This window comes from Schistocerca americana, chromosome 3, assembly GCF_021461395.2.
Source record: "Schistocerca americana isolate TAMUIC-IGC-003095 chromosome 3, iqSchAmer2.1, whole genome shotgun sequence".
Taxonomy (NCBI): domain Eukaryota; kingdom Metazoa; phylum Arthropoda; class Insecta; order Orthoptera; family Acrididae; genus Schistocerca; species Schistocerca americana.
The window spans coordinates 214,465,498-214,486,113 of NC_060121.1; the positions used below are offsets into that span (position 1 = coordinate 214,465,498).

At 41.6% G+C, this 20,616-nt stretch overlaps 1 protein-coding gene across 2 annotated transcripts in view; it reads left to right on the plus strand.

Annotated features, from left to right (window-relative positions):
- The window catches only part of LOC124606991 (tether containing UBX domain for GLUT4), a 57,917-nt gene extending 38,781 nt beyond the window's left edge, over positions 1–19,136 (plus strand). The window contains exons 7-10 of one of the 2 annotated variants that reach the window (XM_047139131.1): positions 10,227–10,450; positions 15,422–15,605; positions 17,929–18,122; positions 19,015–19,136. In XM_047139131.1, the coding sequence (XP_046995087.1) occupies positions 10,227–10,450; positions 15,422–15,605; positions 17,929–18,106 (586 nt within the window). In that variant the 3' untranslated portion in view covers positions 18,107–18,122; positions 19,015–19,136. Of the gene's footprint in view, positions 1–10,226; positions 10,451–15,421; positions 15,606–17,928; positions 18,188–19,014 lie in introns of those variants that run through there. The other variant, XM_047139130.1, reaches the window with a different exon arrangement.
- Positions 19,137–20,616: the final 1,480 nt, after the last annotated feature.

The following is a 20,616-nucleotide window of genomic DNA, read 5'->3' on the forward strand; positions in this document are numbered from 1 at the left end:
TATAGGTCGTCAATTGGGTATAGTCATTTTCAGGAATCATTCTTACTTACTAGGAAGATATTACAAACTAAAAGCATATGGACAACATGAAGGCACATATTCATTACTTACTTTAGGTAAATAGAAGAAGAGAATGAAACTTGAAAGGGGAAAAAGATTCAACTAGTGGGACTGCACAGTGCGCAAAACTGTGTGTCCACCTAAGAGTGGCACACTCTCTGCAGAATCTAATTACTATCAATTTTGAAAAGGCTTCAGATCTACAAGGTTTCATAGACCTATTCCAATCAGTATGCGTTTGCATGAAGCTTAGCTATTGTCCTGAATGCTTCTTCATTAACAGCTTCCATTCTCACAACATACATCTTATAAAGTGTTTTAAAAATTTCTGTCCAGGCTTTACATTCAAATGACATGTATATCCATTAACTTAACCAAGCGTCTTTGAGAATACTTTGTGATGAGTGGTGAACATTTCCCCTAATTCTACTCTTTATCAGAAGTCTGACCTATTGACTGTATCCTAGCCTCTATTTCTTCCAGAATATAGTTCTCTTCTGCATTAGCATTTTGCACATTATTCCTAAATTCAGTATCTTCCTGCACATATCCCTTATTTCTCACTACTATGATAGGCAGTTCCCATGCTTCATTATTACTGCCCACATAATTTCCAATGAAAAGCTCGATAATCCCTTGAGAATCTGTTCTGTTAAAGTTAATACTAAGTGGCTCTGATCAAAGTTAATCTTTCCTTGATATTTAGTTAAAAGGGCTGTACCAATCAACATTTTGGCACACAACCTGAACACAATTATACGAAGTGATCTATTATTATGTTACCTGTACCAACTAATCTAAAAGATTCACGTTGCACTGACCTAGAAACTTTTCCAGTATCACCTGTTACCCTTAAACTGCTTACTTTCATGACAGTTAACACATTCTTATTGGGAACAGAATCAAAGAATGTTGGGGCCAAAGCACTGGCTTCGCCACCACTGTCGAGAAGACAGTGCACCGTTATTCCTGAGATGTTAGTTCTTGTAATAGTGTGAGTTATTCTAGTTTGAACAGGTTCCTCATGAAATTGTCTCCAACTAAAGTAAATTTGTTCAGTTGCAAGTACATTTGTGCGTAGATTCACAGAGGCATCAAACATTACGTCTGTAGCTGCTTTTTTCCAACCTGTCCACCCGTTTTAAATCAAAGTACTTGATGACTTCCTGTCACGTCAGCTAAACTGTTCTCTACCTCTGAGCAACTGCGTCCCTGTGCAACATTGCTACCTTTAATACTGTTGTCTGCTTTTACAGTTTGACAGTTTGTGGCAAGTCACTATAGCTAATACGTTCCCTGACCTCATTATTATTGCTACTCCTTTCATCTTTACAATTCCTCCTCCTCAAAACCTTGCAAAACTGACTCTACTTCCTCTACCAAAACTTCAGCCTTCGGATTGCCATTATTGTCATCTTCATCCTCATATGATTTATCCCACGTAATTTGTTCTTCCCCATTATCTGTAGCATTTTCTTTTTCCTTCTTGTCCCATTTTTCTGATGTGTCCAAAATTCTGTCAGCTAGATAATGAGAGCAGTTTAGTACATTACTGTTACTGTCCTGTTATTGGTTGGTGTGTGCTAACTTTCTGTGGGCTGTTTTTTGTTACTGGCTGTGTTACTGCTTCCACCTGGTGAGCACCAGTTTCCTAATAGAGGGGACGTAGTTTCTCACACATGGTGAATTATGTTCATTTGATTCAGATTCAGATCGGGTAGCATTCTGGTCTCCATCTTGTCTCAACTATACATTATTTATATTTCTGCCTTTGTCATAATAATTACTGCAAAAGCTCAGTGGCTGTCTACCTCTTCTTCATCTAAAATGGCATTCCATTCTTCTAACATTCATGTTCCAACTGTCCTTGTTTCAATTGTTTATATGACTGTTAGAGGACCTATTACTACTCTGCACCTGCTCCACAACAGCAACTACTCTTTCCACTTTCTCTAGATACTCAATTAACCTAGCCACATTATGTCTAGGTGCAGAAATGATTTTCTGCCAATACCAAAGCAGCTTATCTACTAGTCCCATGATTATCCTTTGTCCTTTCTGGTTTCATCTTTCCTGTCAGATGTGACAGCTGTGAAACCCACTTTCCACTGGGCACTGGTGAGTGTGTGCAGTAGCTTGCAGTTCCTCAAGTTTACAGTGGCTAATGTTCACAATGTAGTTTCCACACTCTTGAGCAAATCTTAACACTGTTCTTGCACTGGTTTCAGCATATTTCATTTCAGTATCCTGCTAGTGTCTATAGAGTTCCCTATTTTGTACAAATCACTTTCACAGTATGGTTTGTCAGCCAATGAACCATTTCTGGAGTGGCAGGTAAATAATCAAATGGTCGGTACTCCATTATGTCATAACACTTGAATGGTCTGTGCACGCTTTACACTTACCTTCACTGTTTACAAGAGCCTGAAAACTATTTTTGTGGTCAGCTAGAAAGCAGTGGAAAACATACTGACCATAATTTCCAGTTTGCAAGCCCACATTCCTCGTTGTGCTCACTGAAAGAAAATGTTCCTAGTTGTTGTTTATTCAGTTAGATCAGGACCTATAACTGTAAGTAAAAGTTTTTAAGTTTTAACTGTTTGATATATTCTGTAAAAGTTCACATGCACAAAATATAATAATATCTCTATCAGAAACTGTACTACTAATAGTTCAGAGGTGACATCTACAGGCAGTTCCACATCAAATCCAGCAGTTTCATCATTATTACGTGTGGCGCACTAACAGTTACTGCCATGAAGTCTAAGCAATCCAGGATTTTCAGACGTTTCAGCAACAAATGTTGAAAGCTGTGCAAACCAACATAACAGCTGCTGTTCCTGAGTACATATAGTACCACCCTCATTCAGGACTGTAGCCTAGTGGATCACCTCCATGGGAGACAACCATGACACTCCTCCATATTCTGGCCCTAGAAAACCCGAACCGGGCACACATGGTAATACACACCTGGAACACCAGTGTGTACATGCTTGTAGGGAACAAAGGACATGTGGACACATACAGGTGGCACATCAGGTCAGTTGACACACTGAAGTGTTTTGAATGTCATCATAGCCAACTGACGGCATCATTACCGGTGGTACACACTGCATTAGAAAGCCCACCATTGCCAGTCCCACGCGTTCAAAGATATAGCTTGCATCCAAGAAAACCAGTGGCAGTTTCAGTGGATGCAGACTTGGAGATGGAATCTTCCTGCAGCTTCCACAACTACAACCAATGTGCACACATTGCCATGTCCAAATATGATGGTGGATGTTCCCAGTTTCTCACACCAGCCAGCAGGCGTAAGTGCAGAGACACAAACTATACCACTAGTTCACCTCCTGAAACAATCTAGAACACTTCTGGCCATACACCTCCATTTCAGGGAGGGGGACAGATCTGATATCCTGGTCAGTGGTTTCAAAAGCTCGCCAGAGAACATGAAACTGGACCTGGCCTGCAGGGCAAAGTTGTCACGTCTATGAGTGCCAGCATACCAGCTGCAGTGCCACATGTCATTCGACCAGCCATTTACGGCCTAGAAGTTCCGCCATGCAGTGACTTTTTGGACTTTATATGTAGTGCCATCTTCCAAAGCACTGTAACTACATAAATGTGTGTGCGTGGCCACTGCCTAGGCCAAGAAGATATAATGGCTGCAAATAACTTGGAAAAACATTGACACTGACTTCTTTTCCTGGTTCATGTCACTCTTGCACAAAGTGGTCATATGTTCCTGTCTTATGTTTTATTGCCCCCCTCTCTCCCCTCCTTCCCCCCTCTCCCTCCCTCCCTCCCTCTCTCTCTCTCTCTCTCTCTCTCTCTCTGTCTGTCTGTCTGTCTGTCTGTCTGTGTGTGTGTGTGTGTGTGTGTGTGTGTGTGTGTGTGTGTGTGTGTGTGTCTGGGCACATAACTTAGTGAATCTCTTCGTCTCTTCTGTGTTTGTTCTGCTACACAGTATGTGGCTGTTTATATTATATATTAATACCTTCTTGTCCCCCTTTTTCTGCAAACATCAGATTTACCACCACCTCCATCCCAGGGGGCTCACCACTCTTTGGCGGGTTCATGCTTGGCTACCACGTGGCCCCAGCCTTTGCAGCATTTTTTCTCTTCCGTGCTGCATGTCTATCCTCTTGCTATTCTTTTTCCCCTCCCTTGGGGAACACCGAGCGAGGTGGCGCAGTGGTTAGCACACTGGACTCGCATTCGGGAGGACGATGGTTCAATCCCGCATCCGGCCATCCTGATTTAGGTTTTCCAAGATTTCCCTAAATCGCTCCAGGCAAATGCCGGAATGGTTCCTTTGAAAGGGCACGACTGACTTCCTTCCCCGTCCTTCCCTAATCCGATGAGACCAATGACCATGACCTCGCTGTTTTTGGGATGTTACTGGGAATGTTTTGCATGGTCTGTCATTGATGTAAGAACAGCCTCACCTTTGTTTTTCGCTCTCTTTTCCTTTCTTTGTTTCCCTTCTTTTCTCGTTCATCCACTTTGGCATTTTTCTTCTTCCTCCCTGTGCGCTCCTGAAGGACGGCCCACATGTCTGATGCGTAACAGGTGACTGGGTAACGCATAATTCCCAGTGCTGGGTTGAGAGGTACGGTTTGCACGTACCCCCTGGTACAGGCCAGACCCAGGGAGGGATGATTGCCTTAGCTGCAACCTTCCCAAATTGCTGATTGGTCCCTCTGTCTGGTGTTTGGGAGATGTGAACAATCACCTAAGCCGGGTGTGCACCCTTGTGAAGGGAGCCCCCAGTTGGTAGGAGCACACCATCAGACACGCCGGCAATCATGGAGATTTTCTTGCAATGAGTCAACCATCTTCCCAATCCAAGTTTATGATACGTAAACATAATGAGGCTAATGATTCCAAGACCCTTCCTGCTGCACTACAGTTCCTCGTAGTCTCATGTACTGAAGATCGTCAGTCCTTCACCATGGTCAATCAAGTTATTATTCAGAAAGGTTTTGATACAATTCCCACCCCTGTGAAATCCTGCTCTCGTTTGTGGAATGACACTTTGTGTTTGGAGACTGCTTCTGATTCTCAAGCACAACAACTGCTTGCTGTCTCGCTTCTCCATGGCTACCCTGTTCGGGTCGAGACCCATAGAACTTTGAATTCTTTGTGTGGTGTAATGTACACCAGGCTGTTTGACGGTCTAGCTGAGGCCGAAATCCAGTCTTATCTCTCTGAACAGGATGTCATTGCCATCCATCATGTAATGAAAAAGATAGATTCCTCCTTAGTGCCCACCTGCACTCTTCTCCTCACCTTTGACAGAGTGGTGCTGCCGTCCAAGATCAAAGCAGGTTAGGAAATTATCACAGGCTGGCAGCACATTCTGAACCTGATGCGCTGCTACCAGTGTCCAGTGTCATCGTTTCGACCACACTAAAATGTCTTGTCGACACCCAGCCAAATATGTAATCTGTGGTAGGGATGCGCTTGAGGACAATTGTCCGCCTCCTTCTCTCCGCTGTATCAACTGCAATGGCGGCCATGCCTTCTCCTCTCGGGATTGTCCTTTGTATCTTGATGAGCGGGCTGTCCAAGAGATCTGATAAAGGAAAAAATGCCTTACTCAGTAGCTCGCAAACTGCTGGTTAGTTGCAAACCCTGTGTGCTCCTCTCTGTCACCTATAGTTTTGTTCTTGTTACTCCTTGCTCCATGAAGGACATGGCCATGCAGACATCCAACCTCAAATTCAGCTCTGAGGTTGTGAAACCATCCGGTGTCAAGGTAGCATCACATCCCTCTGTCCAACTGTGCAACAAACTGTCAAACTCTCACCTCAAGGAACGAAGCCACCAGCTACACAACCAATGGGCCCGAAAGGACAGGAGGAGTACTCCTATGTAGACTTCCTGCATCCCTCCAGCCAAACAACACCAGAGTCTTCCTCTAACTGGAAAGGCTCGAAGTAGTCCACCAAAGGCGAAAGGTCTTCTCCTTCGCCAACTCGAAGATCCTCTTAGGCGGTCTCGCCCCATGGTACCTTAGCCCAGCCCGCCTCCGTATTGCCAGTGTGCACCACCAACCGTTTTTAAACATTGGACTCCATGGACCAACCACACAAGCAAGCCATGCTTCTGTGAACCCCATGGAGCAGGAGCCTCCTGCTTCTGTGCTCTGTAGTAGCAACTTTACACCAGCTGCCACTCGGCAGCCGCTGAGTTGACACCCTTACATCTCTTCATCATCATGACTGTCCTCCAATGGAACATTCGCAGCCTTTGGTCCCACAAAGAGGATTTACGGCTGCTTTTAGCATCACAGCATCCCTTTGTACTCTGCCTTCAGGAAACAAAATTAGGCCCTCATGACCGCTTTGAGCTTTCGCATTACTTAACGATTCGTTTTGACCTTCCCCCTGAGGTCGGCATTCCATCCTATGAGGGTGTCATGCTGCTCCTACGGGATGACATTCATAGTCAACCCATCTCCCTGACTACCAATCTTCAAGCTGTTGCAGTTTGCCTTTTTATTCCCCACCTAACTTTTTCCCTATGTACCATTTATGTACCTTCGTCATTCACTGTCACCAGGATAGACTTCCTTCACCTTATTGGGCACCTTCCTCCTCCATTTTTGCTACTCGGTGACTTTAATGTGCATCATCACCTTAGGGGGTTCTCCCAGGACCTGTCAGAGAGTTGCCCTCTTGGCTGACCTCCTTAACCAGTGTAAGGCAGAAGAGGTCAACACTGGAGCATCCACTATCCTTTCCTACTCCTCACACAGCTATTCCCATTTGGACCTATCCTTTTGCACTGCCCAGCTTGCCCATCATCTTGAATGGTCCGTTCTTTCTGACACCTACTCGAGCGACCATTTCCTGCGTGCTATCCTTTTGCTGACTCCTATCCAATCCACGTGCATGCCCAAATGGCAGCTTACTCTGGCTGACTGGCAGCTTTACTCCTGCCAGGCGACCTTTGAAGAAAAATATTTCCCCAGTTGTGATGCCCAGGTGGAATATCTCACAAAGATTATCCTTACTGTTGCAGAACATTTCATTCCTCGCAGTTCCTCTTTACTATGTTGTGTCCCAGTCCCTTGGTGCACTGAGGCATGCCATGACACAATGTGTTCTCCGTGTTTTTAACTGTCATCCTACGATGGCAAACTGCGCTACTTATAAACAGAGTGCAAAGTGCAAAGTGTCATTGCGTTCTTCGGGACAGCAAAAGAACTACCTGGATTTAATTCACTAGTTCTTTTAACAGTCCCCCCCCCTCCCCCCTCCTCTGTCATGTGGGCCAACCTCCGATGGCTCTCTGGGACCAAGATCCAGTCCCCAATTTCTGGCCTGAAAGTAGCAGATGTTATTGTGGACCCTACTGCTATCTCCAACACCGTGGGCCACCATTTTGTGGAAGTTTCGAGCCCTTCCCACTATCACCCTTCCTTCCTCCGTTGGAAACGAGCAAAGGCGGGTCAGGTGATACCCTTCTCTTCTCCGAATTGTGAGTGCTACAATGCCGCCTTTACTATGAGGGAGCTAGATCATGCTCTTAGTTCATCTCGATCCTCCACCCCAGGGCCAGATGCCATCAACATTCAGATGTTGCAGCACCTTTCTGTTTTGGCAAGCACTTTCTGTTTAACACATACAACTACATCTGGGCAGAGGGAACATTTCCTGGGTGCTGGCATGAAGCCTAAGCCCGGTAAGGACAAAAACTGTTGTTCTAGCTACCGCTCCACCTCTCTTACCAGCTGTGTTTGCAAGGTGATGGAATGTATGATTCATGCCCGGCTGGTATGGTCGCTCAAGTGTCTCAATGTACTGACGAATGCACAGTGTGGATTTAGTGTGTTCATTGGTTAACCATCTCGTTACTTTGTCCACCCATGTCATGAATGGTTTTGTGCGGAAATCCCAGACTGGCAGTGTTTATCAATTTGGAGAAAGCCTAAGACACACGCTGGAGAACTGGTATCCTCCGTACTCTTTATACGTGGGGCTTTCATGGCCACCTGCCCTGTTTCCTTCAGGCATTTTTAAAAGTTCGAGTTTTCAAGGTGCATGTGGGTTCTTCCTTGTCGGACACCTTTACCCAGGAAAACAGTGTGCCTCAGGGTTTGGTCATGAGTGTCGTCCCCTTTGCTATTGCCGTTAACCCTATAATGACCTGACTCCCACTGGGCATCTCAGGCTCCCTTTTTGTTGACGATTTTGCCATCTATTGCAGTTCTCCACGGACCTGTCTTACTGAGCAGCGTCTTCAGTGATGCCTTGATCGTCTTTACTCCTGGAGCATCAACAGTGGCGTTCACTTTTCCACTGACAAAACCGTCTGTATGAATTTCTGGCAACGCAAGTGGTTTCTCCCACCATCCTTACGTCTTGGGCCTGCTCCCTTCATTGAAACTACAAAATTCCTGGGGCTCATGCTCAATAGGAAACTCTGTTGGTCCTCCCATGTGTCTTATCTGTCAGCCTGCTGTACACGGTTCCTAAATGTCCTACATGTCCTCAATGGTACTTCCTGGGGTTCTGATCAAACCACAGTCCTTCGTTTGTACTGGTCTCTTGTCCATTCGAAACTCGAGTATGGGTGCTTTGTTCATCTGCATGCCCATCCCTCTTACGCCATCTCAACACTATCCACCACTGTGGCATCCATTTCGCCGCGGGCATCTTTCACTCTAGTCCAGCTGAAGCTGCTGAACTACCACTGTCCTACCGCCATGACGTTCTCCTCAGCAGGTATGCATGCTATTTGTCTGCCACGTGTGGCCACCTATCCTATGTCTCCTACTTTGATGATTCCTTTGATCGTCAGTATGGGGCATGTCCCTCTTCTCTGTTACCTCCTGGAGTCTGCTTGGCACTTGATATGGCAGCTTAACTACACACTACCTGCAACTTTCCTGGTGGTTGTGACCCCTTCACCACCTTGGCTTCGTGAAGTGGCCCATGTTAACCTTAGCCTTCATTCGCTTCCTAAGGACACTACCCCAGCCTCGGTCTATTGCCTTCAGTTTCATGACCTTTGCATGGAACTTCGCGATAGTACCTTTGTATGGCTCTCGGACTGACAGTGAGGTTGGGTGTGCCTTCATCATTGGCACCCATGTCTTTCGCTATTGCCATCTGGCACACTGCTCAGTGTTTACAGCTGAGCTCTTCGCCTTGTATCAGGCTATGGAGTACATCCAGTGACAAAGCCTTTTCATTTGTGTTCTCTTCTCAGACTCACTCAGCACCCTTCAAAGTCTGTTTGCGTTGTACACCACCCATCCCTTAGTGCAGCGGGTCCAGGAAAACTGTCACTTGCTCACTATCAGTGGAGCCAGTGTGATGTTTCTGTGGTTCCTGGTCATGTTGGTCTGCCAGGAAATGAGGCTGCTGCCAAGGCTGCAGTTCTTGTACCTCAGACTGCAAGTACCTATATTCCCTCCGATGATCTCTGTGTCGCCATCTGTCAGGTGCTGGTACCCCTTTGGCATCGCCAATGGTCCGCCCTTAACGGGAATGAGCTCTGGCTTATTAAGTCTCTCCCAGCGGCTTGCACGACCTCCTCTCGGTCCTCCCTCCAGGAGGAAGTCATTTTAACTAGGCTGTATATTGGGCACTGCCTTTTTAGCCATAGTAATTTGCGAAGTGGTGCTGCCACACCACTTTGTACACATTGCGCCCCAGTTTTAACTGTTCACCAATTCCTGGAGGAATGCCCATTTTTTTAACCATTTACGTTCCTGCTTGGGTTTGCCGTCTGATTTATCGGCCGTTTCAGCAAATGTCGCATGGGCTGTCGACTGTGTTTTACTTTTTATACACCAAAGCAATGTGGCAAAGGCCATTTAATTTTCAGTTTTGTGTTTTTAGCCCTTAGCTGTCTTCTACTATGTCAATTGGGCCTGAAGTATAGTCGTTTTTTAACTACTTTCTGTTGCCGTGTTTTCTAGTTTTGACTTTTACATGTATGACCCCAGTTGTTTTTTGCACCCTAAAGCAAATCAAAACCAAAACCAAGCAGATTTACCACAATAAAGAAGTAGAAGCTTTAGGGAACACTTTTCAGTATAAAGTATAGTAACATACTCATATTACCATTATATTTTTAGTATATTTACTGTAAAACAATAATGCTAACATTTTGATCATATTGTTGTAATAAATATGTGTTTTTCACAGGGCTGAACTGGAGGATGCTCCAATCACAACATCTGCCATGAGGGAACTGGAAGCGTCAAAGCAGGTGCTCAACAACTTGGGCCGGTACAAGAAATCTGTGATACGAATTTACTTCCCAGACCAGCTAGTTTTACAAGGCACTTTTGCTCCTCATGAAACAGTCAGCACTGTGGCACAGTTTGTAAGGGGCTTCCTTTGTGATCCTGAATTACAGTTTTATCTTTGTAAGTTACAGCAGCTCACACTTCTTGTTTAATTTATAAACACCAAACACTTCCATAATTTACATGTAACTGCACAAAATATTAGATTGGTAGTAACATGAGTCTCTAATTATGATCTCTTGTAAACTTGCTGTTATGGTATTGATATCCATTAATCTTGCAAATGACATCACGAACAGTAAGTAAATACACATTGAAGGGAGAGAGTGATTTCTGTAGTTTAAGATTAACTACTTCTCCTCGCCTCTACAGTAGTGAGTGTAGGAGTAGGCATAGCTATGTATTGCAGCAGGCAATCATGCTCACTCGTTCAGAAATGCACTCAGGGACATTCTGTGTACATCTGCATATAAAAACTTAGAGTTAAGATTTGACAGTATTATGAAAAGGATAGATTGCCATTCACCATAAAGATAACACGTTGAGTTGCAGATAGGTGCAACAAAAAGACTGTTACACATTTAGCTTATGGCCAAAGCTCTCTCCAGAAAAAAATACGCACACTGTACATTTACACAAACAAGCACACCTCACACGTACATAAGTGGCCAGAATCTGTGTGTGCTGCTTTTCTGCAATCACTGACTTTTTTGTCTTGTGTAATTCTATGTAAATTTTCATTTTAGAAGTAAAAGAATTTCATATTAAGTTATCTTTGCATATCTGGGATCTATCTACACTGAGAGTGACTTAATTTTCAATTGCATTAAATGGAAAGTTTACTTGGGAAAACTATACATTTACAAAAAAACATAATGGTAGGCCAGTACTTACTTTTAAGAGGTGAAATTCGAATGCTGCCAGTAGGCACATTTAAAAGTGAAAAAAACTGTTCCTGACTTGTGAAACTGTTAATTCCTGTCCCATGGAGGAATGAAGAGTATGTTTTGGAAAGTCAGAAAGGTCCCTCTCATCCTGGAATCTGCGTGACCTGACCTGTTTTTTCTCTGTCCCTCTTAATGGGCCCATCAGCAATACTGGTATTTCACCTTCTGAATGTAAGTACTGGGCAGCCATTCAGTAATTTTATAGTTTCCTCAAGTGAATTTTCTTTGGGATACAATTGAAAATCACACAACTGAATGTGGCAATAATTTCAAGATATTTCTTAAACATACAATGTATGTAAACACAAAACATACAGTGAAAAATTATAGTTGAACATTAACAAGTAGAGTACTGAGGAGCCTATAAATGAAATAACAGGTAACATTTATCATCCTCCATCTTACATGTGAGTGCATTCAAGTTACACCACCTCAGATTGTTTTTTTTATCAGAATTGGAAACCAATAGAAACATGTGGTTTGTTTTAAAATATGCATGCACTCATTGAGAGTGAGTGACAGAGATGGCAGCACTGTATGGCTCACAGAATCCTAGTGGCAGCAGCAAGAGTGAGGACTGTTTTTGATACTTAGAATGGCGATGTTTTCATTACAAGGAAAGTGTCTAATCATTTTTTTCTCCATAGGCATGGTGTTTACAGATTGAAATTCATTACCAATTGAATGAGATATACAGTGATGGTGTCATGGATGTGTCTAAGGAGTGTTCATGGGTTTGACAGTTCAAAGGCAACAGATCATTGTGTGACAACAAACCAATACAATCTTGGCCTCACACCAACCAGTCTAATGACCTGATGGAACAAATGGAGGAAGTTGTTGTGTAAGATCACTTAAGGAGTGTGGAACACACAGCCTCCAAAGTTGACATTTCCTTGGATCTGTACACAGAGTCTTGCATTGAGACCTGAAAATGTGAAGTGTCCTCCAGATAGATGCAACGAATGCTGACAGATGACCACAAGACTGTGCACGTGGCATGTTGCCAGGCAGTGATGACAGCATGAATGGGACATTATTTTCATCTATTGTGACAATGGATGAGATGTGGATGCTGTCTTTGAACCCTGAAATGAAGTGCCAATCAGCTCATTGGAAGTGCACACATACTCACCACCACAAAAAAAATTTCGGGAAATTTCCAGTGCTGAAAAAATGCTGGTGGCCATGTTGTGGGACAGCGATGGCATAAACCTTACTCATTGTATTCCAAAGGGCACTGTGCTGACAGGTGCATCCTACCAAGATGTTTTGAAGAACAAGCTCTTTCCAGCATTGTGTGAAATACAGCTGGAAAAGATTGCACATGTGCTTTTTCACCAAGATAGTTACCAGTTGCGCCTGTCTTCTTGTATCATAAGCATTAGGTACAAGTGCAGAACAGAATGATGATTATTTCCATTATTGAGGTTATCAATATTTACACCTTTACAATAAAAACCACTTAATGGAATGTATATACACAGTCCCTCAATGTCACTGAACGTATTATTTAGTTTTCAAGATGTGTTCATATAAAAATGGATGAGGGGGCAGGGGCATTAGGTAAAACACACATAAGAAAGAATAATAAGCACAAAGAAAACAGACCCATCAACCAGAATATTTTTAACACACACACTGAATTAACAACTACTCCTGTCTTCCTCCCCCTTCGTCCTCACAACAGGCGGGTCCTCCCATCATGGGGTACGAGTGACCTGCTCTTCCTTTTTAAACTTCCCCTGTGTATTCCTCTCTCTTCAGTGAGTTAGAAACTGATAGTTCCAAAAGCTAGGATAGTGTGTGTGTACCCTTTACATGTCTGTTGAAAGTATTAAATATGGAGAGAGATTGGGTGATGGTACAAAGTCAGGGATAAGAAGTTAACTTTTCCTATGATATTGTAAACCTGTTAGGGCTTGTGAAGGAGTTCAAAGTCCAGTTGAAAGGAATGAATTGTGTCATGAAAAGAGATTATAAGATGAACCTCAACAAAATTAAAATGAGAGGAATGGACTGTAGTTAAATTACATCAGGTGATGTTGAGAGAACTAGGTTAACAAATGAGAAACTAAAAGTAGTTAGTTTCGCTTTTGCAGAGCAAAATAAATTGATGATAACTGAAGTAGAGAGAGAGAGAGAGAGAGAGAGAGAGAGAGAGAGAGAGAGAGAGAATATAAAATGCAGTATTGAGAAAAAAAACTGAAAAGGAAGTATGTTAGCATGTAATATAATTTTAAATATTAAGAATTCTTTTCTTAAAGTATGTACCTGGACTGTAGTTTTGTATGACAGTGAAAGGTAGATGATACAACAGAACCATCATTATGAGATCAACCCCCCTGCCCACTACATTGACACTGATGTTGTATCATGCTACCAGCTTAATGAAAAGAGTACAGACACACTTGAAAAATTCCCCATGACAGCCCAGAAGGTATCTAATGAAGTAGTAAGATATGCACTTTTTGGTTGCTCAGAGCACCTGTACAAAGCTATGGAACCTGCACTATGGACTTTTTCTTTGATGTGGCACAGACTTAATGGGTATTTCTGCTGGCCATGGAAGATTCTGAGGGTTGGACTATGATCCCTATTACACTCTGGTCTCAAGGTACTGCATAATGTACACCGGGTTATGGAGGATGGAGGCATTGGCAAGGCTTCACATATATTGACGAAGTACTGATGCTGACTGAATGTGAGATTCAGGCCTACCTGACATGTGCAAAACACCTGGAATCAGGTGTGATGTTTCTCCCCATGGCCTGTTCCCAATCAGCATGGTATTACATGCATATCACTTTGCAGGCTCATTCAAGGAGACTGTGGCTGCTTGTGGTGGACATATTCTTGATAATTTCCCATATGGTATCTGTATATTATCAATTACATCAGGAGCTACAGTCTGGGCACTAGTGATGATCTTCACCATAAAAGGAGCGCCACAAATTATTGTATCCAACAATGACCCATTGTGCTTATTAACAGAGTTCCAACAAGGAGGAACAATACAACACATCTGACCCTCCCTCTTTATAATCTTGGGTCTAACACAGAAGCAGAGCAGTTGGTCAGAAAGTTTAAGTCACAAATGAACAAAACTATGATGGCAACCTCTGAGAAAGCCTTTATACATTTTTCCTCTCTGCAGTCTTCACAGCTATATCTGTGCTGCAATACTGGCTCTCTAGTCTGGGTGGACCCAATGGGTTGTCATTAGATACAGAGGTTGTCAGTTTGAAGTAGTGACTGAACAGCTTCAGCTTCAACCGAGATGATTGCATGATGTTACGCCAACCCCCACCCTCCCCAATATCGTTAAGGCTGATGTAATTACCTAAGTCTGCCCCACTGCCGGCTACGCCATCCAGCATTCCTGTGTCCAGGTGACCATCTCCCAGACTTCTACACTCCTAATCTCCACTCCAGCCAACACATACTTAGAACCTATACCCATGCTAAAGACCCACTGAAGTTCTGCCCTCATGCTACCAGTTGTCACCAAGCAATTGGCAGAGATTCCTGCTTTGCCTTCCCCCCTGTTCTTCCAGTGCTAGTTTCACACCAAGCATTACTGGCCATAAGGGCTGGTTAAAGGGGGAAGGGATCTAATATCCCAAAACTGACTCAGAGCAGGATGGCGGTATCATCAGCGTATGTGGCAAACAAATTGCATAGGGATGGCCACTGGTCCATTAAAGTAATAAAATATGAGGTCTAACAGCTGCATTGGCACTTTGTATCTTGTTGTTGAACTCTCAGCAGTGCTTTTAACTTGCCTTCTGGGCCTAGACTTGAAATGGAATGCCGTTTATTTTATATTTTATGATTTTGGCTTTGCTCAGCTTATTTAGCTCTCATTACTTTATTCATAATGTTCTCCCTCTAGGGCTGATTTTGATAGTCACAGGTTACATGGTTCATGTCAGTGACCTACCCAGTTTATGCCAATGACAAATATAATATTTGTACACTAACTCATTATTCCATCAAATATATGTTTCTTTATGAAATTCATAACAATAAGATATTATTAATGGTAGTGCTTGTACGGGAAAACATACTGACAGTGGAAGTGTTATACAACAATTCTATTCTAGTCAAATATTATATTGTAGCTTATTTCTTTTTAAATCAGTTACAGCTCCTCCAAAGCAAGTACTTTCAGATGACCTACATCTAGTAGAAGCTGGCCTAATTCCCAGTGCAGTGATCCACTTTGGATCAGAGAAACCTGCTGGGGATGGATCTTATCTGAAACCTGACATCATGAATCGGCTGACATCCCCCAATGCAGCTTTAAACATAGCTAGTCGTCACAGGTAATATTCTTCCATTATCCTTGCTATATGGATTTCCATTCAGATGTTTAATATTAATTTGTGTTATGTCAACTGAGCATTAAAAACAGATCTGCATTTTGACCCTTACAAACCAAGCTGGGTCCTCCATGGACCTCGGAGAGGGATTTTCAGTGATACTGCTGCAACTATAAGAACCAATTTATTCTTGATTTTTATATGTATTCTGCATCCGTTTAAGATATATATTGCATAATTAGATCTATAATGCATTTTTATAAAAATTTAAAAAAATGAAAACACACTTGTAGTCGTCATTCCAGGACTTGATGTAACTATGTTACATAGCTGAATGGATTTTTTTATACGTAATGGTCATATAGTTACAAAAATGGCCTGCAAGCAAATCCCAGATGGTGACACTCTTCAGATGCTGGATGAATGTGATCTAAATGATCCAGTTGATGTCTTGAGAAAACATGATGTGATCTTTATTCCAGAACTATTGTGTCAGAATCAGAAGATAACCTTGAAGTGAATTCAGAAGAATTCGACATCGTCATCGAAAATTCTGGTGGGCATTCCAGTGGAGCAGAGGAGTTTATTTGAAAGTCGGGACAAAAATGGAAAAGTTCAGTGCTCCCAATTAACCCTTTGTTGTCAACATAACATTGTCAAATGATCTCCCGGAACAATGCGTGCAAGTGACGTTGCACCCACAGTGCCTGAACTTTTGAACATGTCCTGTGATGACCAAATTGTAGATACTATATGCCCCTTCACCAATGCTGAAATGTCAGGTGTTGTTTTCATTACAGTACAAGTGCTGCTCTAAGCAGAATGAGAATTTGTGCACATACAGATTCTGTCAAAAAGAGAGCACTTTTTGGTGTGCTACTGATTGCTGGAGCTCTTTGTTGCCTAGAGGAATCAGTATCTGAAATGTGGACAACGTACAAAAATATTCATTGATCAATTTTTACTGCTGCCATGTCACATAATCAGTTTGTGTATATTATTCAGTTTATCAGGTTTGAAGATAAAACAACACATCAACAGTGTGTGTTAAATTTAAATATACCTTCAAATATCCAAAGAAGCTTATGTGGGGAACCTCCTACTCTACTAAGTTGAGGGGGGGGGGGGGGGGGGGGAGGCATGGTCCCCTCAAGATCCCAGTTTGGTATGTTAAGGATTAACAGTGACATGCTTGATACTACATTGTAATTGTTTTTTCCAATAAGAGACAGATAAGATCATTTTAACAGATTATTCAAAACACTAGCTTCTAAAGGTAATGAAAGCCTCCATGATCCTCTGCCTCTGCCTCGTTCCCGTTTCTAGTATATCTGTGTCTGTGTGTCATCCATCATTCATTTGCAGCTGGGTGATTACCTAGACCTTTACTACTTCCTCCTCCTCTTAACAGTTGATAAGGAGAGGAAGTTGCTAGCTTGTGATGTAGCACTGAACACATTTAGTTACATATTACGGAAAGATCTAAAACAATCTCTTACAGTTAGTGGATCATCAGAGGAGATCTGGAAGTTGTTCAGGTTTCATATGCTTTATTGACTAAATTCTGCAACAGGCTTGTGATTTCTTGTGATCATGCTGCTAAAGTAACTTTTTATCACTGTTAAAGTCTGTAGTCTGTTTGAGCCTCTATGATAACTTGGAAATTGCTTTTATCATAACCTGTTTCTTATCACTTCAGTGTGTCTTTTACAAAAATTGCAACTTGTGCACCCTCCCATCATGTATGAGGATCATGAGTGTTGTGATATACCAAGGACAGAACCCACTGTGGGAGAAGTATTCAGCAGTAACAGAAGAATAAGGTTTTAATAAAAATCCCATAAACAGTGGCAAACATTGGATGCTTGCAACATACAGTACTCCTTTAGCAGAGCAAATGTTGCAACATCACAAGAGAGATAGATGTCTTCCCTTCCTCTTTCCACACAGCAGACTCTTCAGTTGGAGACGAGCACTAAACCACCTACTTTATTCTTACTATTATCCGGCTCTGATTCATACTGTTTCACATAAATCCCCCTTTCCCCAAGTTGTCATTCTTTCTAGTGTCTATGCGTACTTTTATTTTAACACCGTCCACTATCCACACTTATTTAGGTATTTTGAGTCTTATATTCGCCTTTATGTTCCAACTACTTCTGTGTAATTTTTTTTCATATTAGTGCATTTATATTTTCCAGTGCTCTTGTTGATCACACTACAACTAGTAATTATGTCATTACACTTTTCAGATAAGTAAATAACACTTCTGAATTGTGGAGTATTTGATGATGCTACAGTGTGTAACTAATTGTTTGTCATGTAGGGCCACACCCCATGTCACCCAGAATCGGGAAACTGTAAATACTGATAAGCCAAGCACTAGTGGGACGCAGCCACATCACTCTAAAGAGAACCCAGTTCACAAGTCAAGCCAGAGAGCAGCTACTGTTTCTTCGGACATACATCCAAATAAAATACCTAAGTGGTTTAAACCATTATAATGTTTTGTTTATAATTGTAAGTTTTGGTTTGATTTGATGTTTTATCCATATTTTTATTAAAACTGCATGTTCATAAAATTACTATTTTGTCAATATATTTTACCTGAAATCTGAAAATTATATTTATTTCATTGTAAAAATTATATTATTTTGTAATATTTAAATATCCCTGTATCAGAGTAACAGGGCAGCTGTAATAGCAACAGCCAAGTAGAAAAATAACTTAGCCACACGTTCTGTTCTGTTCACTGTCGTAATATTGTTCTGCTATCTCAGGTGTTGGTTACACTATCAAGTGTAACCAAGAAAATTACTATTGTAAATTGTATTGGTTACATGCTTTGTTTCACTGTGCTGATTATTTTATGCAGCAGAGGCTAGTAGTGAATGTGCGCAGACAAGTGACCAGGCTATTACGATCCTGCAAAGCATACTCAACATTATGTGTTAGCAGAGAATGTGGGAATTTATGCAGTATGGAACTTTACAGATGTTACTGCTGCAACCACTGCCCCCTTTTATGCTGCCTACTGTCAATTTGTTATTCTAGGTCATATTCAGTTAAATCACTTATGTTTGGAGAAGTAACATCTCGCACATTTTGTGGAAAATGTTGAAACCCTTGTTAATGTCAAACTAGTTGTTTTCTCTTAATTATGCTGTTGAAAATAATGGAAACAGATGCTGCCAGGTGACAACAGCTGGCCACATGTGAGCAGATTTTAGTAACATACCACAGATATTTCCAACAGATTCTGGAAAAACTCGAAGGCCCGTATGTATGTTAGTGGACACACAACCTGCAGTACATTACTTGCCTTTCTTGGAACTGACAATCCCACTTCACATGAGTGGATTTCTATGATGGGCCGTGTTCACAAAGTCAGTGAGTTTTTTGTGGTTTGCAGGTGACAGGAAGCTTTAGCTGCTACGAGTAATGGAGGGATTGACCAAGGACCACTTAGAAAAACTTACTACAGCATGCCTGGTTTATGGAAATTGAGACGTGAACTGTACATGAACAAGAATGTAAAAGATAGGGCATACAAAGAAGTGGCTGAAACATTTGTAGATCTTATTCCAGTTGAGAACCATCTAAACCACAAAATTTGAATGTAATTGTTGATGACTCTATCAGAGCTCATTAAAATGATTAGAGTACAATCATGTTTCTTCATTCAAGATATATTCTGGCTCTGGACAGCCTTTAGCAGAAACAATGATGGAACTATTGACACCTTCTGATGGAAAGTGGTATCACCTCTACATAGATAATTATTATAACAGTGTAGAACTTGCAGAGAAGTTACTTGAAAATTTGAGTTTGTGGAACGATATGGCATAATAGAGGATTTCCGGAAAAATTAAAGTGCACAAGTCAATGTGTTTGAAGATTGTCATCAGCAGAAAGGTGAAGTACTCGCACAGGTATGGAGAGCTTCGAAAACTAAAACATACGAATGATCTCTACAGTACATAATGCCACTTTGACTGACACTCAAAGAACATGTAGAAAAACCAATTACACAATAAAAAAAACCTTAAAGTGTATTAGACTACAACAAGGAGTGGATTGGGCAGACCAATATTTGAGTTATTATCCAATATACAAAAAAACTATAAAATGGTCAAAAAAGGTTTGCAAGTACCTCTTTAATTGTGCATTATTTAATGCATTCAGTACATGTCAATATTTCAATACAGAACACAAGAGTCTCCGATTTTATTGAAAGTGATTCATGGATAAAAGACCATGTACCTGCTTCTGAGCAAAACTTGGAGGTTGCCACTACATTGCATCTTGATCTGGTTGACAGACTTTCCGGTCACATAAAGCAACATAAACTAATACTTATTTCCAAAACAAAGAAACTGATATGTATGTTCCAAAAACAAAAAAAGAACCACAACAGACTTAATGTGCAAGTCTTGTGGAGTTGCATTACATCTTGGAGACTGTTTTGCTGCATATCACACGAAAGAGAAATACTAAGTACCAAAGACAATCCAAATAAACACATATACGAAACAAACAAATTTTATCTTCTAACTTTATTGTAAGTAGGGGAACAAGGTTGAGAACTTAGGAGAACTAATGATGAAGATTAGTAAACCTTAACAATTTATAATCTCCCAATAATGTCAAGAATGGCTGGTGACAAGCCAAGTAACCCGAATTAGTGCTGCCAGTGCCAAGCGAATCAATTTGTACGGGACATGCGGACGGCTAAGTGTTAATATATGAGAGAGAATAAAGCTATTCCTGTATTGAAGATGTGCAAGTACTCCGTATTTCCTTTTTAAAATTATTTATTGTTCAGTTTTGGAATTGGGATTATGACAGTATGTAGGGAGGCACATATGACTACAACAAACCTTCAGAATTTCAGCATTGCTCACAAAAATACCCATATATTCTTGATATTCATTTACAATTTTGGTGGGATGTTATGAGTTGAACTGATCAATATTCATTCTATGCAATACAGCTTATGGATTTACTGAATAAT